The sequence below is a fragment of the Salmo salar genome, chromosome 08 (assembly GCF_965601325.2).
Source record: "Salmo salar chromosome 08, fSalSal1, whole genome shotgun sequence".
NCBI lineage: Eukaryota > Metazoa > Chordata > Actinopteri > Salmoniformes > Salmonidae > Salmo > Salmo salar.
Window position 1 is genome coordinate 27127341 of NC_138298.1, and position 15932 is coordinate 27143272.

Genomic DNA, 15932 nt, shown 5'->3' on the forward strand with positions numbered 1-15932 from the left:
CTTCTCCTTTCAGTAACTACTGGGGTTCAGGATCAGATCTCTGGAAAAGAAACACAGAACAGATTGTCAGACAAACCAGAATGGAATACATGGAATATGAATGAACAAGTAAAGAATCTAAAGTCTATGGGACACAGACACTGAGGTGTCTGCGTGCAGTTTTGACATACAATGATGTTTGTAAGAATAAGATTTTTGGGGAAACATATGATTCATGAAATTCTCCTCAGAGCACTGCATGACATTGAATAAACAAAAAACAATTGCCTGAATCCTATAGGCTTTTTTTTTTTGACTGAAATTATTCAGACCCCTTGACTTTTTCCACTTTGTTAGGTTGACAGCCTTATTAAAATATTGATTATTCATTTTTTCCCCCTCAATCTACACACAATACCCCATAATGACAAAACCAAAACAGGTTTTTAGAAATGTTTCTAATTTATTAAAAATGTAAACTGAAATAAGTATTCAGACCCTTTACTCAGCACTTTATTGAAGCACCTTTATCAGCGATTACATCCTCGAGTCTTCTTGGGTATGACGCTAGAAGCTTGGCACACCTGTATTTGGGGAGTTTCTCCCATTCTTCTCTGCGGATCCTCTCAAGCTCTGTCAGGTTGGATGGGGAGCGTGGCTGCTCAGCTATTTTCAGGTCTCTTCAGAGATGTTCAATCGGGTTCAAGAACGGGCTCTGGCTGGGCCACTCAAGGACATTCAGAGATTTATCCTGAAGCCACTCCTGCGTTGTCTTGGCTGTGTGCTTACGGTCATTGTCCTGTTGGAAGGTGAACCTTCGCCCTCAGTCTGAGGTCCTGAATGCTCTGGAGACGGTTTTCATCAAGGACCTCTCTGTACTTTGCTCCATTCATCTTTGTCTCGATCCTGACTAGTCTCCCAGTCCCTGCCACTGAAAAACATCCTCACAGCATGATGCTGCCACCAAAATGCTTCACCGTAGGGATGGTGCCAGGTTTCCTCCAAATGTGACACTTGGTATTCAGGCCAAAGAGTTCAATCTTGGTTTCATCAGACCAGAGAATCTTGTTTCTCATGGTCTGAGAGACTTTAGGTGCCTTTTGGCAAACTCCAAGCGGGCTGTCATGCGCCTTTTACTGAGGAGTAGCTTCCGTCTGGCCACTACTATAAAAGGCATGATTGGTGGAGTGCTGCAGAGATGGTTGTCCTTCTGGAAAGTTCTCCCATCTCCACAGAGGAACTGTAGAGCTCTGTCAGATTGCTCAGTTTGGCCGGGCGGTCAGCTCTACGAAGAGTCTTGGTGGTTCCAAACTTCTTCCATTTAAGAATGATGGAGGCCACTGTGTTCTTGGGGACCTTCAATGCTGCAGAAATGTTTTGGTACCCTTCCCCAGATCTGTTTCTCGACACAATCCTGTCTCTGAGATCTACGGACAATTCCTTCGACTTCATGGCTTGGTTTTTGCTCTTACATGCACTGTCAACTGTGGGACCTTATATAGACAGGTGTGTCTTAACAAATCAAGTCCAATCAATTGAATTTACCATAAGTGGACTCCAATCAAGTAGTAGAAACATCTCAAGGATGATCAATGGAAACAAGATGCACCTGAGCTCAATTTCAAGTCTCATAGCAAAGGGTCTGAATACTTGTTTTTTATTTTGATTAAATTAGCAAACTTTTGTAAAAACCTGTTTTTTGCTTTGTTATTATGGGGTATTGTGTGTAGATTACTGAGGACATTTTATATTTGATCCATTTTAGAATAAGGCTGTAACCTAACAAAATGTAGAAAAAGTCTATAGGGGTCTGAATACCTTCCGAGGGCACTGTATGTCATCGTGGTTACAAACCTTCCCTGTGGAGTATGTCCTAATTGTTTAATTTGTCAAGATGGCGTGTAAGGTTCTGCAGACCAGAGACAGGTTCCAGTAGCCTATATTTCCGTGCACACACAACACGTTCCGGAAGATCCACACCAGTGACTCCAGAGTGAATCAATTCAATGCTATCAGTGTTTTAGTTGCCTATATCGATTAAGTGTTTGTCGTTGGTCCCTAAAGCAGTTGTGTTTTATATATAAATATATAAAAAGAGGATAGGTAGTCACTAGCTAGGCTACATGTCAAACATTTATGGGCGATTCCTCACAAAATTATTATTTGGGGGATTTTCACTCAATTTAATCCATAGGGGGGTTCTTTGGAGGAAGTATTGTTGACATATTTGACATGCATCTTAAATAATAATAATAAATTGTTGGAATATTTGTGATATTTTGCTTACCCAGGACTCCTGCAAGACTCCATATTGTCATTTGTCGGTGCATACCAAAGATCCAGAGTGGGATCTCTACTGCTTTATGATTACATTTAAGCATTTCCAAGAGAGTGAATGTGAAATTGGATTCAAGATGGTCGCCCTCTGCTAGTGATTTGCAGGATGTGCAATGATAGAAGTTAAAGGAGGGCTGTGATTGGTTACATTGCCAATTTATCTGTATAAAATGGGACATAAATGTAAAACTACCACAACTTTGATTTGCCTGTAAAGTATGTTTGACAATATTTGTAAAAATAAGAAGCCCAATAAAAAAATATTATACTTTCAATTAGGGATGTGACAAATAGACAATTTTGCTTAATATTTAAAACGTCAATTTTTATATAGTTTTTTCGTTAAAACGACAAGAACAAAATCATAAAATAACACGTTAATTTACAATGCAGAATAATGGTCCTCTTAACTATGTATGACCGCCAGGGCCGGGCAATTAAGTTACATCTACAGCCACCCTTTACAGACGTAGAACGCAGCTACAGACAGCTACAACTGATAACTTTTCAGACAACAACAAAAAAGTGGCGCTTCAGCTCTGTACCTTTTCAGCCAATATAATTCTGCTCCGGTGTAAAATTTACTGTATTTTTTCCTCCGACAACAATAAACATCGCTGATTGATCAGGGTTTTTTTGGTAGCTAGATGCGTTTTATTTCTACAAAATATCTCGGTAAATCACGGTATTTAACAAACGTTAGTCATTTTTTTTTAGGAGAGTGGACTGCGCGCAGGCAGCAATTATTTGATTGATAGTTCTGGTTGCATAGTGATGGATTTTAGTCCTGCTTCAGAAGAGGCATAGTGGCATTCCTTTACAGACAAATAAAATATCCGTTCATATCACCAGATAACGTTTCGTGTCGGTATTTTAAAAACCGTAGTGTAATACCTACCCTAACAGACAGAGAAACAAACATGCAGTTAGCCGACGGGATTTGAAGGGGCCACATTTCATTATGTCTGAAAAGCGTAATCGATACAGGCTACCGGAAGCCTACTATAATTTCATAAGAGACAAAAAGTTCGAGTAGACTAACTCGTGCCCGCAAGACTGACCGTAAAAATCGGTGCCATGAATTGGCTAGGATATTCTACACGCAACAGACCAAAGACTGAACACACTCTTAAGTGCAGTTATTGCGAAGTGGAAACCATCTAGGAGCAACAACGGCTGCGAAGTGGTAGGCCCCACAAGCTCACAGAACAGGACCGCCGAGTGCTGAAGCGCGTAAAAAGAATGTAAGAAATGTGTTATTGCAATCAAAATACTACTCATATTACAGAGCAAGCAGTAAAGTTGAATATGACACCAAATGTTGCTTTGTAGCACATACAACTGAAATATTTACTCTTAAAAGGAGGCCTGGGTAAGGCCAAAATATCACAATTGTTTGTATTTATTCAGTCAGTTAAGAACAAATACTTATTCACAATGACGGCCAACCAAAAGGCAAAAGACCTCGTGCGGGACGTGGGCTGGGATTAAAAAACTGTATATAACACATAAATGTAGGAAAAAACACATCATGACAAGAGCCAACACAACATAAGAGACCTAAGACAACAACATAGCAACAAATATTCCAACTTCAATGAATTACTTGTCAATTATGCTTTAAGATAAATGTCAAATATATCCCAACAATCCTTCCTCCAAAAGGACCATTCTATGGATTGCATTTCATGAAAATAAAATGTGTTCTAGTTTCATGAGGAATCATCATTATATAAGTATATGTATTAAATTAATGGTCATCTAAATGTTATTTTCAGTAGAATCATGTATGGAGAATACAAAACAAAGTGAGCAGTTTCAAATGCTGATATTATGAAAGCAGGAAAGTGATTTTCTGGTTCTATGTGAGATAAATCTACAGGTACTGAAAATACCTCCAGGAGATTAAGTTTCCCCAGACCATGGTAGCTGTGGGGATTCTGGGATTAAATGAGGGGTGAGTGAGTAGCTTGGGTCTACAATGCTGGTGCACATCCTAACCTGTCTAGCCTACTCAAAACAGTCAGAATGGAAAGGAATAAACCAGAGAGAATTCTGATTGAATGGGTTCTAATTCTATTCATTCTAATTCTGGGACTCAAAAACTCATTGCAACTGTAAATAGAAAAGGGTTTTCTTAGGCAGAATATGATGGGAAGGGTAGATGGGTATCAATATTTTATTTATTTATTTCACCTTTATTTAACCAGGTAGGCAAGTTGAGAACAAGTTCTCATTTACAATTGCGACCTGGCCAAGATAAAGCAAAGCAGTTCAACAACATACAACACAGGGTTACACATGGAGTAAAACAAACATACAGTCAATAATACAGTAGAAAAATACATCTATATACAATGTGAGCAAATGAGGTGAGATAAGGGAGGTAAAGGCAAAAAAAAGGCCATGATGGCAAAGTAAATACAATATAGCAAGTAAAACACTGGAATGGTAGATTTGTAGTAGAAGAAAGTGCAAAGTAGAAATAGAAATAATGGGGTGCAAAGGAGCAAAATAAATAAATACAGTAGGGGAAGCGGTAGTTGTTTGGGCTAAATTATAGATGGGCTATGTACAGGTGCAATGATCTGTGAGCTGCTCTGACATAAATATGACTTTATTTAACTCTCTACAAATCCAACCATATTAAACCCTGTATCACAACCATTGACAGCCTACCATTCCAGTCCTCCTCCTCGGCTCTGTTCGTCCAAGTAAAAACAGAAACGAGCTCTCGACCACCAACAGACCTCGCTCGCCTAGGCACCTGTCCAGTGCTTCCTGAACTCTCAACTACTGTTTGATATGAATTTGTTACCAATAGTATTCATAAGGAGGTAGCCTAGCTAGCGGCAGGTAGCCTAGCTAGCGGCAGGTAGCCTAGCTAGCGGCAGGTAGCCTAGCTAGCGGCAGGTAGCCTAGCTAGCGGCAGGTAGCCTAGCTAGCGGCAGGTAGCCTAGCAGTTAGGAGCGTTCAGCCAGTAACCGGAAAGTCACAGGTTCGAATTGCGAAGCCAACCAAGCTGTAAAATCTGTTGATGTGCCTTGAGCAAAGTACTTAACTCTTGCTCTTGTAAGTCGCTATGGATAAGAGCTTCTGCTAACTGACTAAAATGTGATGTTTAAAATCTTCACCTTTAATAATATACATTATCAGTCCACTCTGGACCAAGCATCAAGCCAGCTGAACTGAAAACACAACCACTACACACAGAGGGTAGCGCTCAATGTGGTATCTATCCAAACTGTTAAAAACACATGGATCCAGTGAAAACCATAGTAGTGTGGCGCCATTCCCCTTACAACTAGGGTGGAAGAGGAACTAGACAAGAGGGAATAGAAACTATGGGGGAAGACCAGTTTTTCCCTGGTCTGGTCACGTGGTGTAGAAAAACTCCACTCAAGGCAGCCCAATGTCCTGTGGCCTGCCACCAGCGTGGACGAGGAGGTGCTTCTTCATGTGGCCAGACTGGGTGAAGCACTTCCCGCAGTAGATGCAATGAAACGGTTTCTCTCCGGTGTGCACCCTCTCATGCATCTTCAGCTGGTGGCTGTGGGAGAAGCGCTTGGTGCAGTGGCTGCAGCCGTACGGTTTCTCCCCCGTATGGACCCGCATGTGACTCTGCAGGTTCGCCTGCTGGTGGAAGAGCTTTCCGCAGAGGCTGCACTGGAGCTGCCTCTTGGTGGAGTGAGACGTCAGCTGTTGTGGCTGCTTTTCTATGCCTTTCGATGAAGAAGTGGAGTCTCTGCTAAAATTTGGGAAGTGGGCTGGCTTCCTTCTTTGGGGAACCTGGTGGAGAGTAACCATTGGGGATGAAAAGCTGTTTAGGGAGGACAGTCCATTGAAATCTGGCATCTTGGACATTGATCCTACAGTTGTCCCTTGCTCTGTGTTTTCAGTGTCAGGGGGACACTTTGTCTGTCCCGATTCCATTTCCCCTCTTCCTCTGTTGTCCACAAGCTGCCTGCTGTCTGAACAGACCTCTCCAGATGTCACCTCTTGGCCAGTTATGCTCCATTCTGAACTCATATCTGCCTCCACTTTAATGGGAACTGAGTCCACCAGCACCACATCAGACACCCAGTCCAGAGAGCCCAAAGCAGACATGTAGACCCCAGAGTTACCAGACACCCCTCTCCTCTCTGGATGTTCACACAGCCTTTTGGAGTCTGGCCCTGCATTGTGAGGAGCATTCACAGTTTGGTTGTCAGTCTCTTGGTTCTCTGTCCATTGAGACAGGCTGTATGATATGGGTTGATGGTCAGTTTCCCAGGTCACACACTCAGCAACCTGATGGTCCTGTGTTGCTCTGTTGTATTGTGATGCTGGATGCTGGAACTTCTGGTTTTCAGGTTCTATATTGAGTGAGGTGTCTGGAGCTCTGTGTCTGTTGCCCTGCTGGTCCAGAGGGTCTGTGGTTTCAGTAGATGACGAAGAACCTGGTTTTGCCACAATGATCTTCTCACTGCTCTCACTGACCAGTTGGACAATCTCTGAAATGGGGCACAACATCAGCTTCCAGTAGTGGAGACCAATTATTTTTTGCCTTATTTATTAGTTATGGGTCATGACTAAGAATTTAAATCAAATACTGCAATAAAGGCTTTACTCAACAAAGTGTAAATTGGATAGATTGAATAAAATACCTTCTGTTCTGCTGGTGCCATGGTTCTCCATTTTGATAAGAGGTGTCTCTTGCATATCTGCCGTCTGTGTTTTGTATTCATCAGGAACATTTTATTAGAAGAATATCCCAACACCATTTTAAATGAGAAAACAATGATTAGGGACATTCCGCCACCCAACACATTTTCGGATGGGCCGTTAAACGGGTGTCCTGTCTCTCTTTGGTCATTAAAGATCCCATGGCACTTATCGTAGAGTAGGGGTGTTAACCCCGGTGTCCTGGCTAAATTCCCAATCTGGCCCTCATACCATCATGGCCACCTAATCATCCCCAGCGTACAATTGCTTCATTCATCACCCTTCCTCTCCCCTGTAACTATTCCCCAGGTCCTTGCTGTAAATTAAAACGTGTTCAGTCAATTTACCTGGTAAAATATGGGTAAAATAAAAATCCCACCACTTGAAATATGCAAACATAAATGATCAATTTTACCGTGTCTATGTCTACTGACCTGCATGCCCCCATCCTGGTCTCTCCAGTTGGTGACATCCTGCATAAAGTTGCCTCCGTCACTGTCGGCAAGACGATTTCCCACTGCACCAGAAAAGAGAACCCTTCATAACCGTTATATATTACACATTACCAATTATTTTTTAAAGTGTTTAAATAAGTTTTAAAAACTACAATATCCAACTCTGCCTGTTGACTTTCCAACGAAGCTCCCTCTTCCCCGACCAATATGACCGCTGTCCACGCGCCTGTGAACTGTGCGTCGCAGGGCTCCGAATTTCTCTGCGCTCCGTTGAGAATTCTGGTATTTTGTCAAAAGCAGCTTCCTCCGCAGGTTATCGATTTCTTTCTGACTATGTGAAATTTCTAACCTTAAGGCAGCATTGCCGTCATCTACAAGTTTACAGATTTCGGCAACGGCTGCATTCGCCAAAACCTCAATGATGGAGGCCAGCTGAGCATGAAAGGCTACAGTATCGGTCATGTCCTTTATGTTAAACACTTATGTTAAAGTAATTTGCATTAGAGTATTCAGTCAACGTCTTGAGACTACACAGTTCACATCATATACCGTATACCTCACACACATCTCGTTTGTTTTTGTTACGCTACTTCCTGGATCTTTTTTTAGAATAAGGGTTGGCTTTTCAAAATAAAATGTTGGTTACACACACGATATATGTTGGTTCGAACTTCCTACATTGCCACCTTCTGCTGTATCATATTATAGCCGCTACTGAAAGGAATCAAATGTTGTTTGACATTCAATTAAGTGAATCAAAAAAATACTGACCTCCAAAAATAATGATTAAGTACAAAAATACAGAATGCGCATACAGCCTGAATTTAAAAGGAATAAATGTATTCCTTCAGTTAAAAATAAGTACATCAAAGAGAAGGCTAAGGGTTAGTAGTCTCAAAACGAACTGAAGCACCACACTGAGAAAGCACTCTAATGCTGATCAATGTAACAGTAGAAAGATTTCAATATCTGAATATAGAATTAATAAATAGCCAATGGGATTTCAGATAGTCCTGAGTAATGGGTAAACAACTACACTGAACAAAAATATAAATTCTACATGTCAAGTGTTGGTCCCATGTTTCATGAGCTGAAATAAAAGAGGCCAGAAATGTTCCATACACACAATATATATATATATTTTTTTAAAGGTATGTTACCCACAGATGCATATCTGCATTCCCAGCTGTGAAACCCATAGATTAGGTCCTAAAGCATTTATTCCAGTTGACTGTGAATAAATGCAGTTATATGAACTGTAACTCAGTAAAATATTATAAATGGTTGCGTTCATATATTTCTTCAGTGTAAATAACATTTAGGAGATTTGATTTTACAATAAAAGACACTAAATACAAAAACACTGCTAACTAGATGGTAACTTTACATGAAGTAATGTTGTGGGGCTTGCTTTAGCTTTTAAAGTATTTTTGTGGTAGTGGAAGAAGTTCAAGTTTCACTTTACTTTTTAAAGCAAATAGTACAATTAAAATGTAGTAAAACAATTGGTCTGATTACTTTGATAGACTACTATATAAACCTTATTTCTTTGGATTGTGGGGCAGTTAGACCACAAAAATATCTAAACTACAGTAGCTGAGTGTGAAAACTGGAAGAAGACAAAGCTATCTTCTGTCAGACGATGGTAATAAAAGGCTGGATCATGTGGACAACACTCCAAGGAAAGCAAAGCAACTCAATCATCCATGCTCGGGTTTCAGATAAATAAAGGTATGATTTACTTTTGTAAAACATTCAGTGTAAATCAAGGTCGATTTTTGTTGAATGATGATATAATGATCAAACAGTACAGAGTATTGTAGGAAACTCACAAGTCTGCTGTTAAAGTCAGAAACTCAAATATTATTTTGGACTTGTCTTGTTGGCAATATGCCGTGCATCTTTAGTCAGATGCCCTGTCGTTTTCCCTGCTGCATATCCATTCATTAATTCAAGCTTTGCTAACATACTTGTTTCTGGTTGTGGTCTGTCATAAAACAAGAGAAAAGAAATCATAGTTCTGCAACTTTTTTGCTTTCTGAATATGAAGACTTGCTGTTGTGGTGGAAGGCAGAAACTCATAAGGAATTAGAAACATTTAGGCTATTATTTGGGGAGGGAAATATGATGGTACATCTAGTGTTGACAGATCTTTAACAAGTATTTTAGTGGTAGTTGAACTACCGTAATTTCCGGAATATAAGCCGCAACTTTTTTCCCAGGCTTTGAACCTCGCAGCTTAAACAATGACGCGGCTAATATATGGATTTTTCCCGCTTTCAATTTTTTTTTCTAAAAAAAAAAAAAAAACACATTCTGTGACGTGCTCAGTTTTTTGGAGGCATGAAGCTTTCATTAGACCAATGAAATTGCCGAACAGGTTACGGTCAAACAACTTTTTTGTTTACTGTTTAGATGAAATCGAGCGCTCTCAAACTTCCCATCATTCTGATTACGGTAGTCATTTTGTCACCCTGACGCCTGGGGGCACAACAAAGTATTTGCAGCCACTCGACATCAGTGTAAATCGTGCATTTAAGGTGGCGCTCCGTATTCAGTGGGAGGCTTGGATGACAAGTGGGGAGACATCCTTCACTAAAACGGGCCGCATGCGAAGAGCAACTTATGGTCAAGTCTGCCAGTGGGTCCTGACAGCGTGGAGCATTGTCAGAAAATCCATTATCATCAACGGGTTTCGAAAGGCTGGACTGCTGCGTGTTGAAGAGGGCTCAGCGGGGGATTTGCCTCCGGATGAAAGTGACGAGAGCGACAATGAAAACGATCCAATATCGGATGAAGCAATTCTGAGGCTATTCAACTTCGACACCGAAGGAGATGGTTTCAGTGCACAGGAGGAGGAAGATAGTGACCAATGACTTTCTTGGTAGGCTACTGTTTACTGCTAATTTTTAATTTGTTACAAGCCGTGTTTCGTTAAAGCCTGCGTAAAGTTCATTTGTTTCAATGTACCGGTAGGCACCTGCGGCTTATAGACATGTGCGGCTTATTTATGTTCAAAATAATATATATTTTTTTAATTGATTGGGTGCGGCATATATTCAGGTGCGCTTAATAGTCCGGAAATTACGGTATGTATAACAGGTTTGTATGTAGACCTACTGATAGCTAGCTGTAGTTGTATCTAATAAATAAACTATTTAGGCTAACAGGGATCACCATTTCAGCTTGAATAGCAGTGAAGTAGAGGAAGATGTCATACACTAAGTCTCTGTCTAACCTGTTGGGAAAGTGGTCAGAAGTTTAAATGAAAAGAAAGGCATGACATTTTAGGCCGAGCCCTACCCATGCCGGTGACGTTCAGGCCCTACCAGCGCCCGATTGCTCAACACAGTAACTTCCTGTTAGTATCAATAGCTGATCTCGGTCTGTCCCTTGCTTCCTGCGCTGCCCCATGCGCTCCTCTGCGTGAGTATCTATAGCATTGGCTCCGTTTAGGCAGCTCAATGATGAGACATGAGAGAGCTGACGTTAGTTAGCTACTTTTAGTCACTAAACTCAGACAAAGAGCTGTAACTTTTGATTGATATGCTAATTTATATATTTGTAGTTGATATAAGTTCAACAATTTGAATTTAGGATAGCCTGAACATGTGAAAGCTGGTTTGGTTTCTCCAGCTTGAACGGTGGAGTTATTTTATGCAAATCTGTAGTTGATAATCATCTTAAAGAGTGAAGTTAGGATAGCCTGAATGTTTTTAAGTTGGTCATGTAGCAAGACCATTTTGAATAGCTACCTCTTTTTTCCTATGGTTCTCATTCAAACCCATGTTCATTTCTACCAATTTTTTGTGTATATATAGTATCAAATCTTTTGACAAGCAATCTAAGTAGGGCCCGTCTAAATATGTCAATGTTGGTTTGGAGTTGATCATTTAAATGGTGAAAGAGGAGATACTGTAAATGTAGATGTAAAAATTTTTACCATTCAAGTATATGGCACTTTTTTTGCCATTGAAATGCATTGGTATCCATAGCAACGGCTTCGTTTGGGCATCTCAACGACGAGACATGAGAGCTGTTAGCTGACCTTAGTTAGCTGCTTTTCGTCACTCTAAACTCAGACAAACAGCTGTAACTTTTTGATTGGCAGTAGATCATTCTGTTCCGATTCCAGATTTGAATACCAGAGAAGTAGACCTCAATGTCTTACCCTCTAGGTTTTTATCTAAAGTGCTGGAAAAGTGGTCAAAGTTGCAGATGTGTCAAAAGTTGCATTGTTCATCGTGAATGGATGTTGGAAGTCTGGGAGCTGATGTCACAATAGGACCTTTATAATGTTGAATAAAAACTATGAAAGTAAGTAAATAAGGGACAAAAATCTTAGTAGTTTAAAAAGTACAAAAGCTATAAAAAGTTGTATGCAAGCACATTGGTCCTGACCTCTCGGCACGTTTAAAGTTTGAATGGCGTTTCTAGCTTAAACGGTGTAAGAGGAGTAGCGTTCCAAATAATAATATAAAGTATGACGGAGATTTAAAGTGGGGTCTCGTGCTTCGCAAACCGCACTAATAATTACATTGGTAATAGGGGTGTATGCAGTGCATCAATCATACAGCAAGAATATAATGGTTCATGTCGTCATTCACAGGAACCTGTAACCACAATGTACTGGATTCTACCGGGGATCAGGATTTTCCTGGCTACCAAGACTCTTTGCTCTGGCCAAACCCTACGCCACTCCCTCAGATGTCAGTTTCTTGAGAGCAATGAGTCCAGATCGGAGTACCTCACCGACCCTTCACTGAATGTGAACACATTCAGGGCTGTCTGATTGGTCCAGAAAGCGATTGGGTTGGGCCAGAGTCAGAAAACGCACGATTAAAGCTATGGTTTGAAAATTCGTCATTGGCATGGACGCTCTTAATTGGTTCGAGACGATCCAGTCACTGATTACTTTATTTTGTACAACACCCATAGTGCCCCTCATCACCACAAACAACTTCAATGATGGCAGTCTCAGACTAAAGTATGTAGTGAATGACAGAGCAGCTGAAGAATTTAGTGTGAGTCGTCAGGCTAGCTCAGGATCGAGTCTTCTTCATAACTTATACATTATCTATCCACTCTGGACCAAGCATCAAGCCAGTAAACTGAAAACACAACCACTACACACCAGAACCGTTCAATGTAGAAACCAATCAAACTGTTAAAAACACATCGACTCAGTTTTCATATGAAAACCCACGAGTGTGGAGCCATTCCACTTACAACTAGGACCAGGAGATTTCCCCCGGTCTGGTCACGTTCTGAGGAAAAACTACTGGCCCTGCATTTCATTCGCAGGGTAGAGTAGTGTTAAATTGCCCCTAGACACTGATGTTGGGTCAGTTTAGCATTTCTTTCTACTAATGACAAAGGTTAAGATTGTGAGAGAGGAAGCTGATCCTAGATCTGTACCTAGGGGAAACTTCACCCTGGAACACTCAGGGCAGCACAATGTCCTGTGGCCTGCCACCAGTGTGGACAAGGAGGTGCTTCTTCATGTTGCCGGACTGGGTGAAGGACTTCCCACAGTAGACACATTGAAACGGTTTCTCTCCGGTGTGCACCCTCTCATGCATCTTCAGCTGGTGGCTGTGGGAGAAGCGCTTGGTGCAGTGGCTGCAGCCGTACGGTTTCTCCCCTGTGTGCACCCGCATATGACTCCGCAGGTGCGCCGGCTGGTGGAAGGGCTTTCCGCAGAGGCTGCACCGGAGCTGCCTCTTGGTGGAGTGAGACGTCAGCTGTTGTGGCTGCTTTTCTATGCCTTTCGGTGAAGAAGTGGAGCCTCTGTTGAAATTTGGGAAGTGGGCTGGCTTCCCTCTTTGGGGAACCTGGTGGAGAGTAACCCTTGGGGATGAAAATCTGTTTCGGTTGGACAGTCCATTGAAATCTGGCATCTTGGACATTGATCCTACAGTTGTCCCTTGTTCAGCATGTTGAGTGTCAGGGGGACACTTTGTCTGTCCAGATTCCATTCCCCCTCTTCTTCTGTTGTCCACAAGCTGCCTGCTGTCTGAACAGACATCTCCAGATGTCACCTCTTGACCAGTTATGCTCCATTCTGAACTCATATCTGCCTCCACTTTAATAGGAACCGTGTCCACCATCACCACATCAGGCAGCCAGTCCAGAGAGCCCAAAGCAGACATGCAGACCCCAGAGTTACCAGACACCCCTCTCCTCTCAGGATGTTCAGACAGCCTTTTGGAGTCTGGCCCAGCATTGTGAAGAGCATTCACAGTTCGATTGTCAGTCTTGTGGTTCTCTGTCCATTGGGACAGGCTGTATGATATGGGTTGATGGTCAGTTTCCCAGGTCACACCCTCAGCAACCTGATGGTCCTGTGTTGCTCTGTTGTATTGTGATGCTGGATGCTGGAACGTCTGGTTTTCAGGTTCTATATTGAGTGAGGTGTCTGGAGCTCTGTGTCTGTTGCCCTGCTGGTCCAGAAGGTCTGTGGTTTCAGTAGATGATGAAGAACTTGGTTCTGCCACAATGATCTTCTCACTGCTCTCACTGACCAGTTGGACAATCTCTGAAATGGGGCACAACATCAGCGACCTTTAGTGGAGACTGATTCTTCTTTGCCTTATTAGTTATGGGTTATGACTAAGAAGTTAATCAAATACTGCAATAAACATTGAAGGATTAGTCAAACAACAAAGTGTAAATTGCATAGATTCTATAAGTTTAACAAAATTACCTTCTGTTCTGCTGGTGCCATGGTTCTCCATTTTGATAAGAGGTGCCTCTTGCATATCTGCAATCTGTGTTTTGTATTCATCAGGAACATTTTATTAGAAATTAGAAACATATTTTTATTAGAAAAATATTCCCAACACCATTTGAAATATGAGAAAATAAATAAGATACATTAAAATCCAGACGGAAAATATTTACACAAGAACCTAATATCACACAGTCAAACTCTCAGTCATTTAGTAAGTTCACCATTCTGCCAACTGACCTGCATGCCCCAATCCTGGTCTGTTGCTGTGCGTCCTGAGTCTCTCCAGTTGGCTACATTCTGTGTAAAGTTGCTCCCTTCAGTGTCGGCAAAACAATTCTGCACTGCACCAGAAAAGAACAACGCTCAAACGTTATATATTTCACATGATCCATTAATTTTAACGTTTTGAAATAAGGTTAAAACCTACAATATCCAAGACTGTCTGTTGGCTTTTCTACGAAGCTCTCTCTTGCCCTTGCCCGGGTAAAATTATCGGTGTCCACGCGTCGGTGAACTGTGCGTTGCAGGACTCCCAATTTCTCTGCGCTCCGTCGAGAATTCTGGAATTTTGTCAAAAGCAGCTTCCTCCGCAGGTTATCAATTTCTTTCTGACTATGTGAAATTTCCAAACGTAAGGCAGCATGGCCGTCATCTACAAGTTTGCAAATTTCGGCAACGGCTGCATTCGCCAAAACCTCAATGATGGAGGCTAGCTGAGCATGAAAGGCTACAGTATCGGACATCTCCTTGGCTCTATGTTAATTAAACGCTTATGTTATAGTAATTTGCATTGCACTGTTCAATCAACGTCTTAGGACTTCACGGTTTCCAACATAAACCTTACGCTTCTTCACGCAACTCCTCTTGTTCCGGAAACAAGATGTCACCTACTTCCTGGATCGTTTTTCAAAATAAAGGTTGGTTACACACGACTTATGTTAGTTTCAACATTGCTACCTGTTGCTGTATCATATTGTAGCTGCTACTGAAAGGAATATTATTATATTTTAAAATCAGCCTTCTTTGACTTTCATTGAAGTAGTGAATTAAATCAAACACACACTTTGTCCTCCAAAAATGATTATTTTACTATTTAGTTCAAGTACACAAAAACAGAATAGGCATACAACCGAAAACGAATAAGTTCCACCAGTTAAAACATAGTAAATCAAAGAGTAGGCTATGGGTTAACTGAAGCATGCAATGAGAATGCACTCTAATTCTAAACAATGTAACAGTAGAAAAATATATTTTTTAAATGTAATATAGAATACAGTACCAGTCAAAGGTTTGGACCCATCTACTCATTCCAGGGTTTTTCTTAATTTTTTATATTTTCTACATTGTAGAATAATAGTGAAGACATCAAAACTATGAATTGACATATGGAATGATGTAGTAACCAAAAAAGTCTTAAACAAATCAAAATATATTTTCGATTTTACATTCTTAAAAGTAGCCACCCTTTGCCTTGACAGCTTTGCACACTCTTCAGCATTCTCTTAACCAGCTTCTTGAGGAATGCTTTTCCAACCGTCTTGAAGGAGTTCCCACATATGCGGAGCACTTGTTGGCTGCTTTTCCTTCACTCTGAGGTCCAACTCATCCCAAACCATCTCAAATGGGTTGTGGAGGCCAGGTCATCTGATGCAGCACTCCATCACTATCCTTCTTCATCAAATAGCCCTTACACAGCCTGGAGGTGTGTTGGGTCATCGTCCTGT

The 15932-nt window shown here is 41.2% G+C and overlaps 2 protein-coding genes across 3 annotated transcripts; both read right to left on the reverse strand.

The window, feature by feature from the left end:
- Positions 1–4481: 4481 nt before the first annotated feature.
- On the reverse strand, positions 4482–8257 carry LOC106610387 (uncharacterized). Of its 2 annotated transcripts, none has more exons than XM_014209730.3 (4): positions 7628–8257; positions 7455–7537; positions 6963–7026; positions 4482–6809 (listed from the first exon to the last, which is right to left on the reverse strand). In XM_014209730.3, exons 1-4 carry the CDS (start codon positions 7935–7937, stop codon positions 5716–5718), a joined length of 1551 nt encoding a protein of 516 aa, XP_014065205.3. In that variant the 5' UTR covers positions 7938–8257; the 3' UTR covers positions 4482–5715. The 2 variants fall into 2 exon arrangements, with proteins under 2 accessions (XP_014065205.3, XP_014065207.3); XM_014209732.3 differs by having other exon boundaries at positions 7638–7817.
- Positions 8258–9190: 933 nt separating this feature from the next.
- On the reverse strand, positions 9191–15105 carry LOC123723723 (uncharacterized). The gene is made up of 4 exons (XM_014209726.3): positions 14636–15105; positions 14446–14549; positions 14182–14245; positions 9191–14013 (listed from the first exon to the last, which is right to left on the reverse strand). Exons 1-4 carry the CDS (start codon positions 14949–14951, stop codon positions 12920–12922), a joined length of 1578 nt encoding a protein of 525 aa, XP_014065201.3. The 5' UTR covers positions 14952–15105; the 3' UTR covers positions 9191–12919.
- Between the last annotated feature and the right edge of the window lie 827 nt (positions 15106–15932).

What these genes read in the sequence shown, in the direction of transcription:
- LOC106610387 (XM_014209730.3), bottom strand. Translation starts at nt 7,937, where the DNA reads ATGACCGATACTGTAGCCTTTCATGCTCAGCTGGCCTCCATCATTGAG. An exon ending in ACCAGGATGGGGGCATGCAG is followed by an intron (nt 7,027 to 7,454) that starts GTCAGTAGACAT and finishes TACAAAACACAG; the next exon opens with ACGGCAGATATGCAAGAGAC. An exon ending in TGGCACCAGCAGAACAGAAG is followed by an intron (nt 6,810 to 6,962) that starts GTATTTTATTCA and finishes GCCCCATTTCAG; the next exon opens with AGATTGTCCAACTGGTCAGT.
- LOC123723723 (XM_014209726.3), bottom strand. Translation starts at nt 14,951, where the DNA reads ATGTCCGATACTGTAGCCTTTCATGCTCAGCTAGCCTCCATCATTGAG. An exon ending in AACAGACAGTCTTGGATATT is followed by an intron (nt 14,550 to 14,635) that starts GTAGGTTTTAAC and finishes TTTCTGGTGCAG; the next exon opens with TGCAGAATTGTTTTGCCGAC. An exon ending in ACCAGGATTGGGGCATGCAG is followed by an intron (nt 14,246 to 14,445) that starts GTCAGTTGGCAG and finishes TACAAAACACAG; the next exon opens with ATTGCAGATATGCAAGAGGC.